The sequence below is a fragment of the Schistocerca cancellata genome, chromosome 7 (assembly GCF_023864275.1).
Source record: "Schistocerca cancellata isolate TAMUIC-IGC-003103 chromosome 7, iqSchCanc2.1, whole genome shotgun sequence".
NCBI lineage: Eukaryota > Metazoa > Arthropoda > Insecta > Orthoptera > Acrididae > Schistocerca > Schistocerca cancellata.
The window spans coordinates 365,338,486-365,353,515 of NC_064632.1; the positions used below are offsets into that span (position 1 = coordinate 365,338,486).

General features: G+C 40.6%; 1 protein-coding gene across 1 annotated transcript in view; it reads left to right on the forward strand.

Annotated features, from left to right (window-relative positions):
• The window catches only part of LOC126092147 (putative neural-cadherin 2), a 92,781-nt gene that overhangs the window by 48,440 nt on the left and 29,311 nt on the right, over positions 1-15,030 (forward strand). The window contains exon 6 of the mRNA XM_049907615.1: positions 14,608-14,808. Within this exon, the coding sequence (XP_049763572.1) occupies positions 14,608-14,808 (201 nt within the window). The remainder of the gene's footprint in view (positions 1-14,607; positions 14,809-15,030) is intronic.

Consider the following 15,030-nt stretch of genomic DNA (forward strand, 5'->3'; position numbering starts at 1 on the left):
TCCTGTGGCCTTTTGTGATCAGGTCAAACAGGAGCTGGATCATCTCACTGCTTCAGGGGTCTTGCTTCTTGTCACTTCCAGTGAGTGGCCCTCTCCTGTCATTGTCGTTGCTAAGCCCAATGGTGATATTCATTTCTGTGGCGATTCCAAAGCTACTGTAAATGCTCAATGCCTCATCAACACTTACCCTATGCCCCGTCCTGAAGAGCTGTTCACTAAACTTGCTGGAGGCCAGTATTTTTCTAAAATTGACCTGTCAGAAGCTTATCATCAACTTCCTCTCGACGCTACTTCCTGGCAGTTTCTAGTCCTTAACACGCCTTTCGGCCTCTATCAATACCAACGCTTGCCATTAGGGGTTGCTAGTGCCCCTGCTCTCTTTCAGCGATTCTTGTAACAATTATTGCTCCCTGTCCCTGGGTGTATCAATTACATGGACGACATTGTTGCCACTGGCTCCACCACTGAAGAACATCTTCAAAATCTCCGCACACTTTTTCATGTCTTACAGACTGCCGGTCTTAAGTGTAATCTTCAGAAATCAAAATTTTTTCAGGCATCTATCATATACTTGGGGTTTCAACTCTCTCGGGATGGTATTCGTCGGCTTCAGCAAACTGTCGCTGCGATCGATGCCCTTCCTCGCCCTACATCTGTTAAGGAACTGCAGGCCTTCTTGGGGAAAATAGCATACTATCACAAGTTTTTACTGTTTGCTGCTTCGGTGGCTCAGCCGTTGCATCGCCTGTTGCATAAAAACGTGCCTTTTCACTGGTCCACACCATGCAATGCGGCTTTCCAGAAATTGAAGAATATGCTGAAACAGGCCCCATGCCTGGCTACTTATCAACCTGGCCAACATCTTGTTCTTGCCATGGGCACCTCTCAATAAGGGGTTGGTGCAGTCCTTGCACACCATTTTTCTGATGGTTCTGAACAACCCATTGCTTATGCCTCCAAAATGCTCATGGATGCCCAACAAAAGTATTCTCAAATTGAAAAAGAAGTTATGGATGCCAAACCACTTGTTTCCTTGTTTCATCCATCAACGTCACTTCCCAACAAGGCTGCACACTGCCTCCAGCGTTGGGCTCTTTACTTGTCTCGTTTCAATTATGAGATTCATTTCTGGCCAACGGCTCAACATGCGAATGCTGATGCACTGTCTCGCCTTCCCATGGGTCCTGATCTGGCATTCGATAGGGACGAACTTTTGTGTTTCCACCTGGATGTTGCCGAGCAGTGGGTTTTGGACGGGTTCCCCATCACCAGGGACTGGCTGGTGGCTGCTACAGGTTCTGACCCTACCCTCTCCCAGGTTTTATGCTGTATTCAGAAGGGTTGGCCAGATCATCTGTCCGCTAAGACTACCGATCCATTACCAAACTACTATGCTTCGCGTTACCGCCTCACGGCTAGGGATGGTGTTATCCTCCTTTCCACCAAAAATGCTTTGCTGCGTGTTGTAGTACCTGCGTCTTTGCGTGCTTCGGTCTTGCACCTCCTTCACCAAGGGCACTGAGGTGTCTCTCTCACAAAATCTCTGGTGCACTGTCATGTGTACTGGCCTGGTGTCGACTCTGAAATTGTACACATGGTCGCTGCCTGCGGCTCTTGTGCGTCACAGGCCCCCGCTCCGAAGTCATCTTTGTCACCGTGGCCTTCGCCTGAGAAGCCCTGGGAGCATATTCATGCTGACTTCACGGGACCTTTTGTAGGTACTTATTGGCTTCTCGTTATTGACGCCTGCTCTAACTTTCCTTTCATTGTCCGTTGCACGACGCCTACCACCGCGGCAACCACCAATGCTCTAGCTCACATTTTCTCTTTGGAAGGCCTTCCCTCTACTCTTGTTACTGATAATGGTCCGCAATTTGCCTCTTCCGATTTTGCGGATTTTTGTGCCCATCACGGCGTCATGCATGTCATGGCCCCTCCGTTCCATCCACAGTCAAACAGTGAGGCTGAACGACTGGTCTGCACATTTAAGGCTCAGATGAGAAAATTCCTGGCTTCTTCTGCTGCTGATGACATGATTCTCCAATTTCTGACTTCTTACTGTTTCACCCCCATGGGTGGACACAGCCCGGCTGAGCTCTTACATGGCCGACAGCCCCGCACGCTACTTCATCTTCTGCGGCCTTACACCTCACGGCCGTGGCTGCCTTCGCTTGGCCGGTTCACCGCCGACGACTTTGTATGGGTATGGGGATATGTCAGGTGGCCAAAATGGAGTCCTGGCTGCATCTTATGACACCGTGGCCAATGCCTGTATGAAATCCAGACGGACACGGGTGTTGCAGTGTGTCATTTGGACCAGCTTCGGCCTTGTGTGCCGCCTGTTCCGGATGCCGCTACACCACCTTCGGCTCTATCTGACACTCAGGATACTGGAATCTCTCATTACTCACAACGCAGTCCTCTCACCATCATATCGGTGCCAGCACAAGAACTGGCGCCACCAGGAGACGTGCCCATGCAGGAACCAGATGACCATCATCTGTCGGAGCAACTCTCCTTGCCTCCTTCTCCTACGGACACCGACACATCACCCATGTCTCCTGCTATAACAACCAGACTTGCCACAATGGGCAGATTGGTGCATGGGGCCACAGCAGATTCGACCCCCACGTCTCCTGTCATCTCAACCCGTTATCATCGGGGACACTTCCGTCCGTACGGGGAAGCCTCCTCCTCAAGACTTTACGGCCAGTCAAACAACACCTATGGACGTTAGCAATCTACAGGCCACCTCCATTAAGACCTGTGCAAAAACTTCAAAAGGGGGAAAAGTGTTGTGGCTCGCCGATCTTTCAAAGTGCCGCCACGCAGTTACGCACATCCTCTACATGCAGCACTGTCTGCCAGCCATGCAGCAGCAGTGCCACCTAAGCAGCCAGCCAGCCAGCGGCCGCTAGACTCGGACTCAGTTATGATTTGACTGTTAAAGTGTACACACGTCTTACTCTGTTTACTTGATCTGTGACTTTCATGTATTGCGTAATCCTTGAAATATATTTGTTCACCATACAGTAGGCTAAGCAGGTTCATATGGATGTAGGGTGCAGTAATTATTCAGAGATGAAGAGGCATGCACAGTATGGAATAGTGTGGAGAACTGCATCAAACCAGTCTTTGGACTAAGACCACAACAAATGAAGAAAATCTTGAACAAAAACTACCTGGTCCTCCATGTTGGGAATGATACAAGAGGACAACTCCCTATTCATTGAAAAAATCTTTAGTTAAGAGGCTTCAAAGTCACAGAAGAATGGCTGTATAATATGAGACAGGAAAAGTCTATCGAAATGAATTATCATAATTTGTGTATACAGAAAACCACATTGGCAAACTAAAACAAAAGTGATTAAAGAATTGGAAATAGGAAACTAGTTATTATTCTTCTCCCGGAAACAAAGAAAAAGGGACATAATATTGGAATCAAGGAAGCGAGTACACATTTTTATAGCATAGCAGAAAGAAACCAAAGTACTTACCATGGAATATTGATACCGATGAAACATAAATTCAGAAGAATGGTCAGAAACAGAACCCTGTTGATGAAAATTAAATGTAGCTTAATATATACAATTTTTTGAGCATTTGGTATCAGTGAAGAGTAACCATTATATTAAAAAATATGGATTCCTTAATAAATGAAACAATATTGGAAAACAAGAGAGATTTTCGTTGCAGGAAATTTTAACTGTACAACAGGAAGTGAAAAATGGTTCAAATGGCTCTGAGCACTATGGGACTTAACATCGGAGGGCATCAGTGCCCTAGAACTTAGAACTACTCAAACCTAACTAACCGAAGGACATCACACACATCCATGCCCGAGGCAGGATTCGAACTTGCGACCGTAGCAGTTGCACGGTTCCAGATTGAAGAGCCTAGAGCCGCTCGACCACCGCGACAGGCAGGAAGTGAAAGGGGACATGAAATGATAGGACTGTTTGGAGAAAACAGTGTGAGTAATAATAGTAATAAACTCTTTATATTTGTGAGTAAAATTCACTGAAAAATCTGAAAAGCCTTCATTAATTTAAAGGAACATATAAATACACATGGCATAACTATACACCACATTAAAAATAAATAATGGGTTTTATTAGTGTTAAAAAGGTAAGGGACGAGAAAGAATTTAAGGCCATATACAGCAGTAACACTTAGTGCTCCCTATCTTGTTAATTTCAAATTTCTGTTCCATTCAGAGTGATGGCGATTCAGGAAAACTAGTTTTGTGACACAGATAATCTACAACGAAAAATGGCAATCTCTAAACAAAATTTAAATACTCTTGAGAATGTAAGTTTTTATTCAGTAAGAGACCAGATACAAATCAATGGAAACAACATTGGTACTACAGAAAGTCAGTACCATTATATCATAAATAAATTACATGAATCAACCAAAGAAACATTAGAAGTGAAAAACATGCAAATCATTCATTGTGTTGTTGGGTTGAGGAAATTAAAAAGGAGGTAAAATTTTAAAGTAAGAAAACAATATTTTAAAATACCTAAATACTAGAAAAGTTTAGAACAAGATAGAGCTTAACACACAAGCCAAAATCAGGAACAAATGTTACAGAAGCAAAGGACAAAACTTGGGAACAATCATGTCGAAAATTATAGTCTTTTATTGGAGGGAAAAGCAGTACAGATGCATGGGGAATAATAGAGAATTTAAAAAGAAATTCTAAAAAAATATGTGTTATGCACACTGTATATATTACTCATAATTCTGGGGGAAACTATTTTTAAAAACTGTTAACAGCATATTTGGAAAACTCACTGACTGAGTATACTGGACTAATAAATAATCATACAGATTACTACAGTCATCTGGAAATAGGATTGGGAAAATGGGCAATATAGTCTTTAAAGAATGGGGTGCAAATAAACTATGGTATACTCATTGCAATGTGTAGATGACCCACTGACTGTAGTCTTAGATTAAGATGATGTAGACTGTATGGTCAGAAAATAAATACAAGAATATAAAAATTAGTTCTGAATGTAAATGCAGTATAATGAAATACATGGTAATTGGTGTAATAAATGAAGTTATAGCACTGTTATATGTAAAGGGATGGGAATAATAGCAATTACTTCTTTTTCTTGTACCTTTGTCCCAGTTTGGTGCAGGGTCAGCATGGTTGTAATCAGATATGGCATGGTTAGTTTAAGGAGTGGCTGGATGCCTTTCTTGTTGCCACCCCCTTACCCCCTCAGGAGTGAATATGTTGTGTGTAACCCCCCCCCCCTTCCCCACAACTGTCTGCATGTAGTGTTTATCTAAGTAAAAGTGTAAAAGTGAGCAAAAGTTTTCTAAATGTTTCTGAATACCAACAACGTAGGTAAAGACAGATTGCTACTTACCGTAAAGAAGATACATCAAGTTGCAGACAGGCACAATTAAAAGACACTCAGGAGTGTGAGGTGTGCTTTCTTGATAGAGAGAGAAAGAGCGAGAGAGAGAGAGAGAGAGAGAGAGAGAGAGAGTGTGTGTGTGTGTGTGTGTGTGTGTGTGTGTGTGTGTGTGTGTGTTACTGATGAAAGCTGTGGCCAAAAGCTATGCGTGAGTGTCTTTTAATTGTTCCTGTCTGCAACTTGACATGTCTTCTTTACGGTAAGTAGCAATCTGCCTTTTTCTACAATGTTGATGTTCCTACCTAAATGTTTGTGAATCATGTAAGTGAGGTGGGACTTAGGTAAGAGCCCTGTATTCATCTAGTGTCATACAGGAAACCAGCTAAAAATCCCTTCTAGGCCAGCTAGCACACTGACCCTCATTGTTAATCTATTGGGCAGATTTGCTTTGGAGCCAGTGCGCCTCCCAATCCTAGAAGCAGTGCTTTAACATGCACAGCAGCTGGGAGGGGGGAGGGGGGGGTGCAGTAGGAACAGTAGCCTTCACTGAAGAATATAAACTCCTGGGGATGAAAATTTCAGATGATGGGAAATGTGACAAAAAAATGAATTTGAATCTCATAATAACTTTTATCTTGTAATCACTATACTTTCATGGGAAATAAATTTTGATTCTCATATGTTTGTGAGCCCAAAACTGTGTTGATAGCTTGCAAATTTTGGTCTCATTCATGTAACTCTGGTTGGGTAGAAAATTGGATATTGTAAAACAGGTACTGAACTGGAGGGCTTCAGAGCTTAAAATAATGTGAACTAGGGCAGTTACATAGTTGATGAGGAGGGGGAGGGGGGCGGGGGGGATGGCAAGAGGATGGAAAATTGTAACAGGTAGAAGAGGAAAAACAGGGACATCTACAATGAAGAGCAAGTGTGACCTTGTAATTTGTGGTCACAGGGAAAGTACATAAACTTTCTTTCTTCCTTTTTGGTCATCAGTCTTCTGACTAGTTTGATGCAACCCACCACGAATTCCTTTCCTGTGCTAACCTCCTCATCTCAGAGTAGCACTTGCAACCTACATCCTCAATTCTTTGCTGGATGTATTCCAATTTCTGTCTTCCTCTACAGTTTTTGCCCTCTACAGCTCCCTCTAGTACCATGGAAATTATTTCCACATGTCTTAACAGATGTCCTATCATCCTGCCCCTTCTACTTATCAGTGTTTACCAAATATTCCGTTCCTCTCTGATTCAGCGCAGAACCTCCTCATTCCTTACCTTATAGCCCACCTACTTTTCAACATTCATCTGTAGCACCACATCTCAAATGCTTCGATTGTCTTCTGTTCCAGTTTTCCCACAGTCCATGTTTCACTACCATACAATGATGTACTCCAGACGTACATCCTCAGAAATTTCTTCCTCAAATTAAGGCCTATGTTTGATATTAGTAGACTTCTCTTGACCAGGATGCCCTTTTTTCCAGTGCTAGTCTGCTTTTGATGTCCTCCTTTCTCTGTCCATCATTGGTTATTTTACTGACTAGGTAGCAGAATTCCTTAACTTCACCTACTTTGTGACCATCAGTCCTGATGTTACATTTCTCGCTGTTCTCATTTCTAATACTTCTGATTACCTCCATCTTTCTTCGATTTATTCTCAACCCATACTCTGTACTCATGTGACTGTTCATTCCATTCAGCAGATCATGTGATTCTTTATCACTTTCACTCATGATAGCAATGCCATCAGCAAATCGTATCTTTGATATCCTTTCACCTTGAATTTTAATTCCACTCCTGAACCTTTGTTTTATTTGCATCACTGCTTCTTCGATGTACAGATTGAACAGCAAGGTTGAAAGACTACATCCCTGTCTTACACCATTTTTAATACAAGTACTTTGTTCTTGGTCATTCACACTCTTTCTATTCCCTCTTGGCTCTTTTACATATTGTATATTACCCATCTCTCCCTATAGCTTAGCCCTATTTTTCTCAGAATTTCGAATATCTTGTGCCATTTTACACTGTCAAACACTTTTTCCAGGTTGACAAATCCTATGAACATGTCTTGATTTTTCTTTAATCTTGCTTCCATTATTAACTGCAACATCAGCATTGCCTCTCTCATGACTTTGCTTTTCCTAAAGCCAAACTGACTGTCATCAAGCGCATCCTCAATTTTCTTTTCCATTTTTACTATTAAAAACAGTCTTGATCGCAATTTATGTATCAAGGTGACCGGTTTCGACCACTACTGTGGTCCACAGCAGTGGTCGAAACCAGTCACCTTGATAAATAAATCGTGATCAAGACTGTTTTTAATAGTAAATATTGGTAAGACATTGATCACTGCATTTCCCATAATGTATTCAAAAGTAATTCTTTTCCATTCTTCTGTATATTATTCTTGTCAGCTTTTGCCATCTTCAGAATTGTGTGGATGATGTTTTTCCAAAAGTATGGAGACCCATACATTCTACACATCAACGTGAATAGTCATTTTGTTCCCGCTTCACCCAATGATTTTAGAAGTTCTGATGGAATGTTATTTATCCCTTCTGCCTTAATTGAGCTTAAGTCCTCCAAAGCTCTTTTAAATTCTGATTCTAAATCGATTCCCATTTCTTCTTCTATCACGTCAGACAAATCTTCCCCCTCATAGAGGCTTTCAACCTGTTCTTTCCACCTATCCACTCTCTCCTCTGCATTTAACAGTGGAATTCCCATTGCACTCTTAGTGTTATTACCCTTGGTTTTAATGTCACCCAAGATTGTTTTGGCTTTCCTGTATGCTGAGTCTGTCCTTTCGACAATCATTTCTTTTTCGATGTCTTCACATTTTTCCTGCAGCCATTTCTTCTTAGCTTCCCTGCATTTCCTATTTATTTCATTCCTCAGCGACTTGTATTTCTGTATTCCTGAGTTTTTCAGAACATTTTTGTACTTCCTCCTTTCATTGATCAGTTGTTGTATTTGTTCTGTTACCCATGGTTTCTTGACAGTTACCCTCTTTATACCTATGTTTTCTTTCCCAACTTCTGTGATGGCCCTTCTAAGAGATGTCCATTCCTCTTCAACTGCACTGCCTACTGAGCTATTCCTTATTGCTGTATCTATAGCCTTAGAGAACTTCAGCAGCATCTTCAACACTGTACCACACTAGCGGCTTTTAGTGAAATTGCGTGCTTATGGAATATTGTCTCAGTTATGTGACTGGATTTGTGATTTCCTGTCAGAGAGGTCACAGTCACAAAAGTCATCAAGTAAAGCAGAAGTGATTTCTGGCATTCCCCAAGGTAGTGTTATAGACCCTTTGCTGTTCCTTATCTACATAAACGATTTTGGAGACAATCTGAGCAGCCTTCTTAGGTTTTTTGCAGATGATGCTGTCATTTATCGACTAATAAAGTCATCAGAATATCAAAACAAATTGCAAAATGATTTAGAAAAAATATCTGAATGGTGTGAAAATTGGCAGTTGACCAAAAGTAACGAAAAGTGTGAGGTCATCCACATGAGCTAAAAGGAATTCATTAAACTTCAGTCACATGATATATCGGTCTAATCTAAAAGCCATAAATTCAACTAAATACCTAGGTATTACAATTACAAACAGCTTAAATTGGAAAGAAGACATAGAAAATGTTGTGGGGAAGGCTAACCAAAGACTGCGTTTTATTGGCAGGACACTTAGAAAATGTAACAGACCTACTAAGGAGACTGCCTGCACTACACTTGTCCATCCTCTTTTAAAATACTGCTGCGTGGTGTGGGATCCTTACCAGATAGGACTGATGGAGTACATCGAAAAAGTTCAAAGAAAGGCAGCACGTTTTGTATTATCGCAAAATATGGGAGAGAGTGTCACAGAAATGATTTGGGCTGGAAATCATTAAAAGAAAGGCATTTCTCGTTGCGACGGAATCTTTTCATGAAATTCCAATCACCAACTTTCTCCTCTGAATGCAAAAATATTTTGTTGACACTGACCTACATAGGGAGAAATGATCACCACGATAAAATAAGGGAAACCAGAGCTTGTATGGAAAGATATAGGTGTTTGTTTTTTCCGCACTCTATATGAGATTGGAATAATAGAGAATTGTGAAGGTGGTTCGATGAACCTTCTGCCAGGCACTTAAATGTGATTTGCAGAGTATCCATGTAGATGTAGATGTAGATGTCACCATTCCTTAGAACCTCCATATCCCACTTCTTTGTGTATTGATTCGTCCTGACTAATGTCTTAAAATTCAGCCTACTTTTCATCACTTCTATATTTTGATCTGTGTCTATATCTGCTTCTGGGTATGCCTTACAATCCAGTATCTGATTTTGGAATCTCTGTCTGACCATGATGTAATCTAACTGAAATCCTCCCGTATCACCCAGCCTTTTCCAAGTATACAGCATCCTCTTGTGATTCTTGAACAGATTATTCACTATTACTAGCTGAAACTTGTTACAGAACTCAGTTAGTCTTTCTCCTCTCTCATTCCATGTCCAAAGCCCATATTCTTCTGTAACCTTTTCGTCTACTCCTTCCCCTACAACTGCATTCCAGTCCCCCATGACTATTAGATTTTCATCCCCCTCTGTATACTGTATTACCCTTTCAATATCCTCATACACTTTCTCTATATCTTCATGTTCAGCTTGTGACATCGGCATGTATACCTGAACTATCGTTGTCAGTATTGGTTTGCTGTTGATTCTGGTAAGAATAACACTGTCACTGAACTGCTCACAGTAACATACTCTCTGCCCTACCTTCCTATTCATAATGAAGTCTACTCCCGTTATACCATTTTCTGCTGCTGTTGATATTACCCTATACTCATCTGACAAGAAATCCTTGTCTTCTTTCCACTTCACTTCACTGACCCCTCCTATATCTAGATTGAGCCTTTGCATTTCCCTTTTCAGATTTTCTAGTTTCACTATAATGTTCAAGCTCCTAACATTCATGCCCCAAATATAGAACATTATTAATTCATTAATTATTCAATCTTTTTCCAATGGAGAGATCATTGTGACACTTAAATTATAGGCCACATGTCCTGTGGATACATGTTTTGTGTCTTTAATGCAGTGGTTTCCATTGCCTTCTGCATCCTCATGCCGTTGATCATTGCTGATTCTTTCACCTTTAAGGGGAGCTGGAGGTGCCTATGCTGCCCATGTTAAAATCACTGAGTTTGAGGAACATTTATGAATAAACTACCAAATGGAAAAATTTGAATTTTTTTTTACGTATAGAGTGGTTTAGTATTGCAGTTATGACACAGGGATTTTGTAGTATCTTTTCTAGTTTCCTTCCAATTATTTTTTTTATTAATGACCCAAATTTTTTTACAAATAATTGTTTTATAATTAAACTGAAATGAAACTACTGAACATATTGCCAAATGGCTGTGTTACAATGTAAGTTTGACCACTAGGAGTGCTGTATAAAAAATTCATCTCTCTAGCTTGAGTGGATTTTGAGAAAATGTTCCTTATGTTCGAAATATTCTAATTTACGGGAAATGGCTATCAAAGTTTCTCAATACATTCCTGCACTGTAGGATGGATTATCAGGGTCCTCTTCTTCATCCTCCAAAAGCTTCCTCTTCTGTCTTCTGTTCTGCCCTGTTGTTCCATCATACTTCATATGCCTTTCTCTTCTTTCTGCTCCTCTTATCCTTTCTCTGTCAATATTTCTTAGTGCTCGTACAGTGTTCACCCCAGCTGTAAATTCTAATGCCTTCAGAACTTCACACTTCACACTGTTCCCTTGGTTGTAGGTTGCTATTGCATCATAAACATCAAAGTACAGTGTTTTATGCTTACAAACACCGTTTTAGGAATCACTTTCCAAATCAAATTGTTTACACTTTCATTAGGATTCTGCGTCTTTCTGTGTAGACATTTGTGTAACAATTCTGGCTGTGCTAAGTCATGAAAAATTGGTTTTATTGGATTTATCACAGCTGCTGGCAAACCATGTTTGTGATCATAGTTCTTTTTTGCATTATATTTGTACCAGGAATCTTTTGGGCACAGGCTGTGTTGAGGGTATTCATTGGAAGAGGCAGTATGAAGGAACAATGCCCACACTGCTTTTCGCATGTCACTAACATTACTAGTATTTTGCCTTATAGCATACCCATAGTATCTCTGTAGACGTTCAATCACCTCATCAGTAAGCCTGCCTCTCCCTCCTATTGTCTTTCCATCACTGAGCTTACTTGAACCCAAAGTTTGTTTGAGCCTTCGAAGCTGTGCACCCATACGCTTTTGCACATGCCCAATGCATTCCAGCTTTTCAACTACAAATTCATTTCCATATGGTTTCAGTTCCACTATAGTCTTGAAACCTTTGGAGTCACCATCCCCAAGGTAGTATTTGTACCTAACGTTGTATCTGGGAACTGAACATTCAAAAATTTGTTTCACTCCATCCACTTCCATTGCTCCACTTGATTCACTAAAATTTGCCTCACAGGTTCCACTGTGCTCTCCTTTGATTTTATTTTTGCACCTACAATGTTTTGATAATATTGCAACATCTATCACTTTTGCACTATCACCACAAGTAGCAGTTACAACCCCATTCAGGGATTTATGACCCCTCTTTTGCCAGGAACCATCTAATGCCACTACCAAATCCCTAGAACCACTGTTCATTTCTACAGATTCCTCCACTGCTTCCTTCATGGTTTTCAAAGCCACATCTTCAACAGAGGATCCCACCAGTTCACAGTAGTACCCAAATTTGCTTGGAGGCGATGGCAAGTTCATAATACCACAAAACAGTTTACCAGCAGCAGACCCTTTTCCAATGGATCGAAGACCATACACAAGTCGAACATACACATCAAACACTCTAGATTGTCCATTTTCACCAAAGAGACTGGCATGTGAATTGTAGAAAGTCACTTGATACTCGCAACATGCACAGATTATCTTCATCTCCCAAGCTAAACCAAAGTGCTTTGTTATCTCTAGCCCCACTCCTACACTTGAACACATTTTGCACAGAACACTTTCTTTCAGCACAGAAGATAATAATCCAATATTCAGTACTTCATTAATATCATCACTGTCACTAACATATTCACGAAATCTGTCACTTCCACCAGTCAGCTTCTTGCTAGAAGATGTCACAGGGCTATGGCCGGCCATGTTTTGCTTAGCAGAAGAACGCACTGTTTCAGTAATTGTAGTATCGCAACTTGGTATTAATGTTAATTTTCTTTTCCCTACGTTCTTACTCTTCTTATATACACGGTTACTAAAACGTGGCATCGTAACCAGAACAATGCTTTACACAAGAAGTATAATACTACCAACAACAGCCGCAACACTGAACTAATTCGAAACGGTAAACAGCAAAGAGACGATGTTCTGCGCTCTTAGCGCTTCATTTGTCACAGAAAACAATGTAGCCAACCCTTGCACACTCGCTGTATGCATAACATAAGGCGCTGTATGCGTAACAGGCCGAGAAAATCCCAAGCAGTTCGCCAGGAAGTCACGAGAGGGTGTTAGATGCATTCAGCGGCCGCCCATTTCCTCTGCAGCTGTGGGGGAAAATGGTAATAACTCCACCTCTAGGGCGAGTAGAACAATAATTCAAAGTTTACATTAAAGAGGAATGTTCCAATTAATTTTCGGTAGCAAAAAAAAAAAAAAAAAAAACGTAATTTTTTGGATTTGACCACCTCCGGCTCCCCTTAAGGGCAGTTTCCCACCCATAGGACAAGAGAGTGCCCTGAACCTCTGTCCGTTCCTCTGCCCTCTTTGACAAGGCCATTGGCAGAATGAGGGTGACCTCTTATGCCAGAAGTCTTCAGCCGCCAATGCTGATTATTAATCGAAATTTAAGCAGCCGCGGGATCCGAACCCGGGACCAAAGACATTTTGATTATGAATCAAAGACGCTACCCGTAGACTATAGGTATGAGTATATCAACTAGCTTTGGGCAAAAACAGGTTACAGCTGGCTGGTAGAAAGAACATTTCATCCAGGGTGTGAGTAAAATGAAACTATAAAATTGAGGTCTCACTGTTAGGCTGCGACAATGAGAGGGGTGTCCTCACTTATTCTCTATACTTCCTCATCATCAGCTTCTGAGATAGGCATGTAAATTTGTGCACTGGTAGTTGACAATGGCCTCTGTTCAGTACCAGAAGAAAAATTTTGTCACTGTTTCCCCTTAGTAATTTGTCCTGTAGTATGCCTTCCTTCACATAATTATATCAGCACATGTTCCAGCATTCACCGAAACTGCTGTTATTGTCCTGTAATCACTCACTAGTAAGCTCTGATCTCTCTTCATTTCACTTCAGTAGATGCTACTAATTCCAACAAATTAAATATCCCACTGTTCTTTCCAGAATTCCCAGCTTCTCTACAAGACTCGTAGAAAGTGTTCCTCTCCCAAAAATCCTTACCCAGAGGTTCCTCACTTGGAACAGGGGCCAGTTTATCAGTCATCCTTCTTTTTTTCTCCACAGTAGGTGGTATTCATGTGAATATTTTAGAAGATTACTTATATGTTGTTGAAATATATTTTATAATTTTAATGGATTTTTTCCATAGTCTTTGAGATTTTCATGCCACTGCCGCCATTGATTCTTCTTTGGGGGACACTGTGGGACTATATCCTGGGTTACCACAACTGTTAGCTCAGTCATCTTCTTGACCCAAAAAAGTGCTATAAGAGCAATGCAACATGCATGACAAACAGATTCCTGCAGGACCCTCTTTCTAAAGATTTCAGTCCTCCCACTCCCCTGTATTTTTATTCTAGACACATATAAATATGTGAGAAAGAATTTGAAAAAGACAAATAAAAACTTTAAAGTACATGAACACAACTCCAGGCAAAAACACAAACTTCATGTTCAGTCAGTAAGTAAATCAGTCTTTAGAACCTCCACTGCAAATATGCTATACAAATTTAAAGTTGTCTGCCTCATAAAATAAAAGTTATTCCTTCATTTTCACTGTTTCATAAATCCCTAAGGGCATTACGCAGCATGTGTGTGTGTGTGTGTGTGTGTGTGTGTGTGTGTGTGTGTGTAAATGACATCCCTCAGTCTGTAGGGATTTAGTGGCTAAAATAATTTGAATTATTTTGTTCTAAACAATACAGGCAATGCTAAATTTAGCTGTCATGTTCTGCTGTTATTAGTGCATCATTGGTTACTGCTACTATTGCTTTGATTTATTTTCAGCCTTAGCTGTAGGCTTCCTTGTGTGGAGCCGTAGGACCAGAAGTCTTGGTAAAACAAAGCCAGAAAATTATGATGCACATAAAAATGGAGAAAGCTGCTGTGATAAACTAGACAACGTAGAAAATACTGCTGCACTTGATATAAAATCCTTACATGGCACTATTGAAAGAAAAGATAAAACTACTTGCATTGAACTACAACGTAAGTGAAAGTACTGCCACAGATATTCTTAACTTATACAGTAAATAAGAAAATTATTTTATATCAGTTTTCTACATTAATCATTTAAAGCTTATAATTGTATCAAAACATGCCCTTGTTGATGTTGAGATGGCAATACATTTAGACAATGGTGACAAGTGTTTTGCATTTACAGCGTACAACATCTGGATCCTTATGAGTCAAGTGTATTGAAGAGGGTTA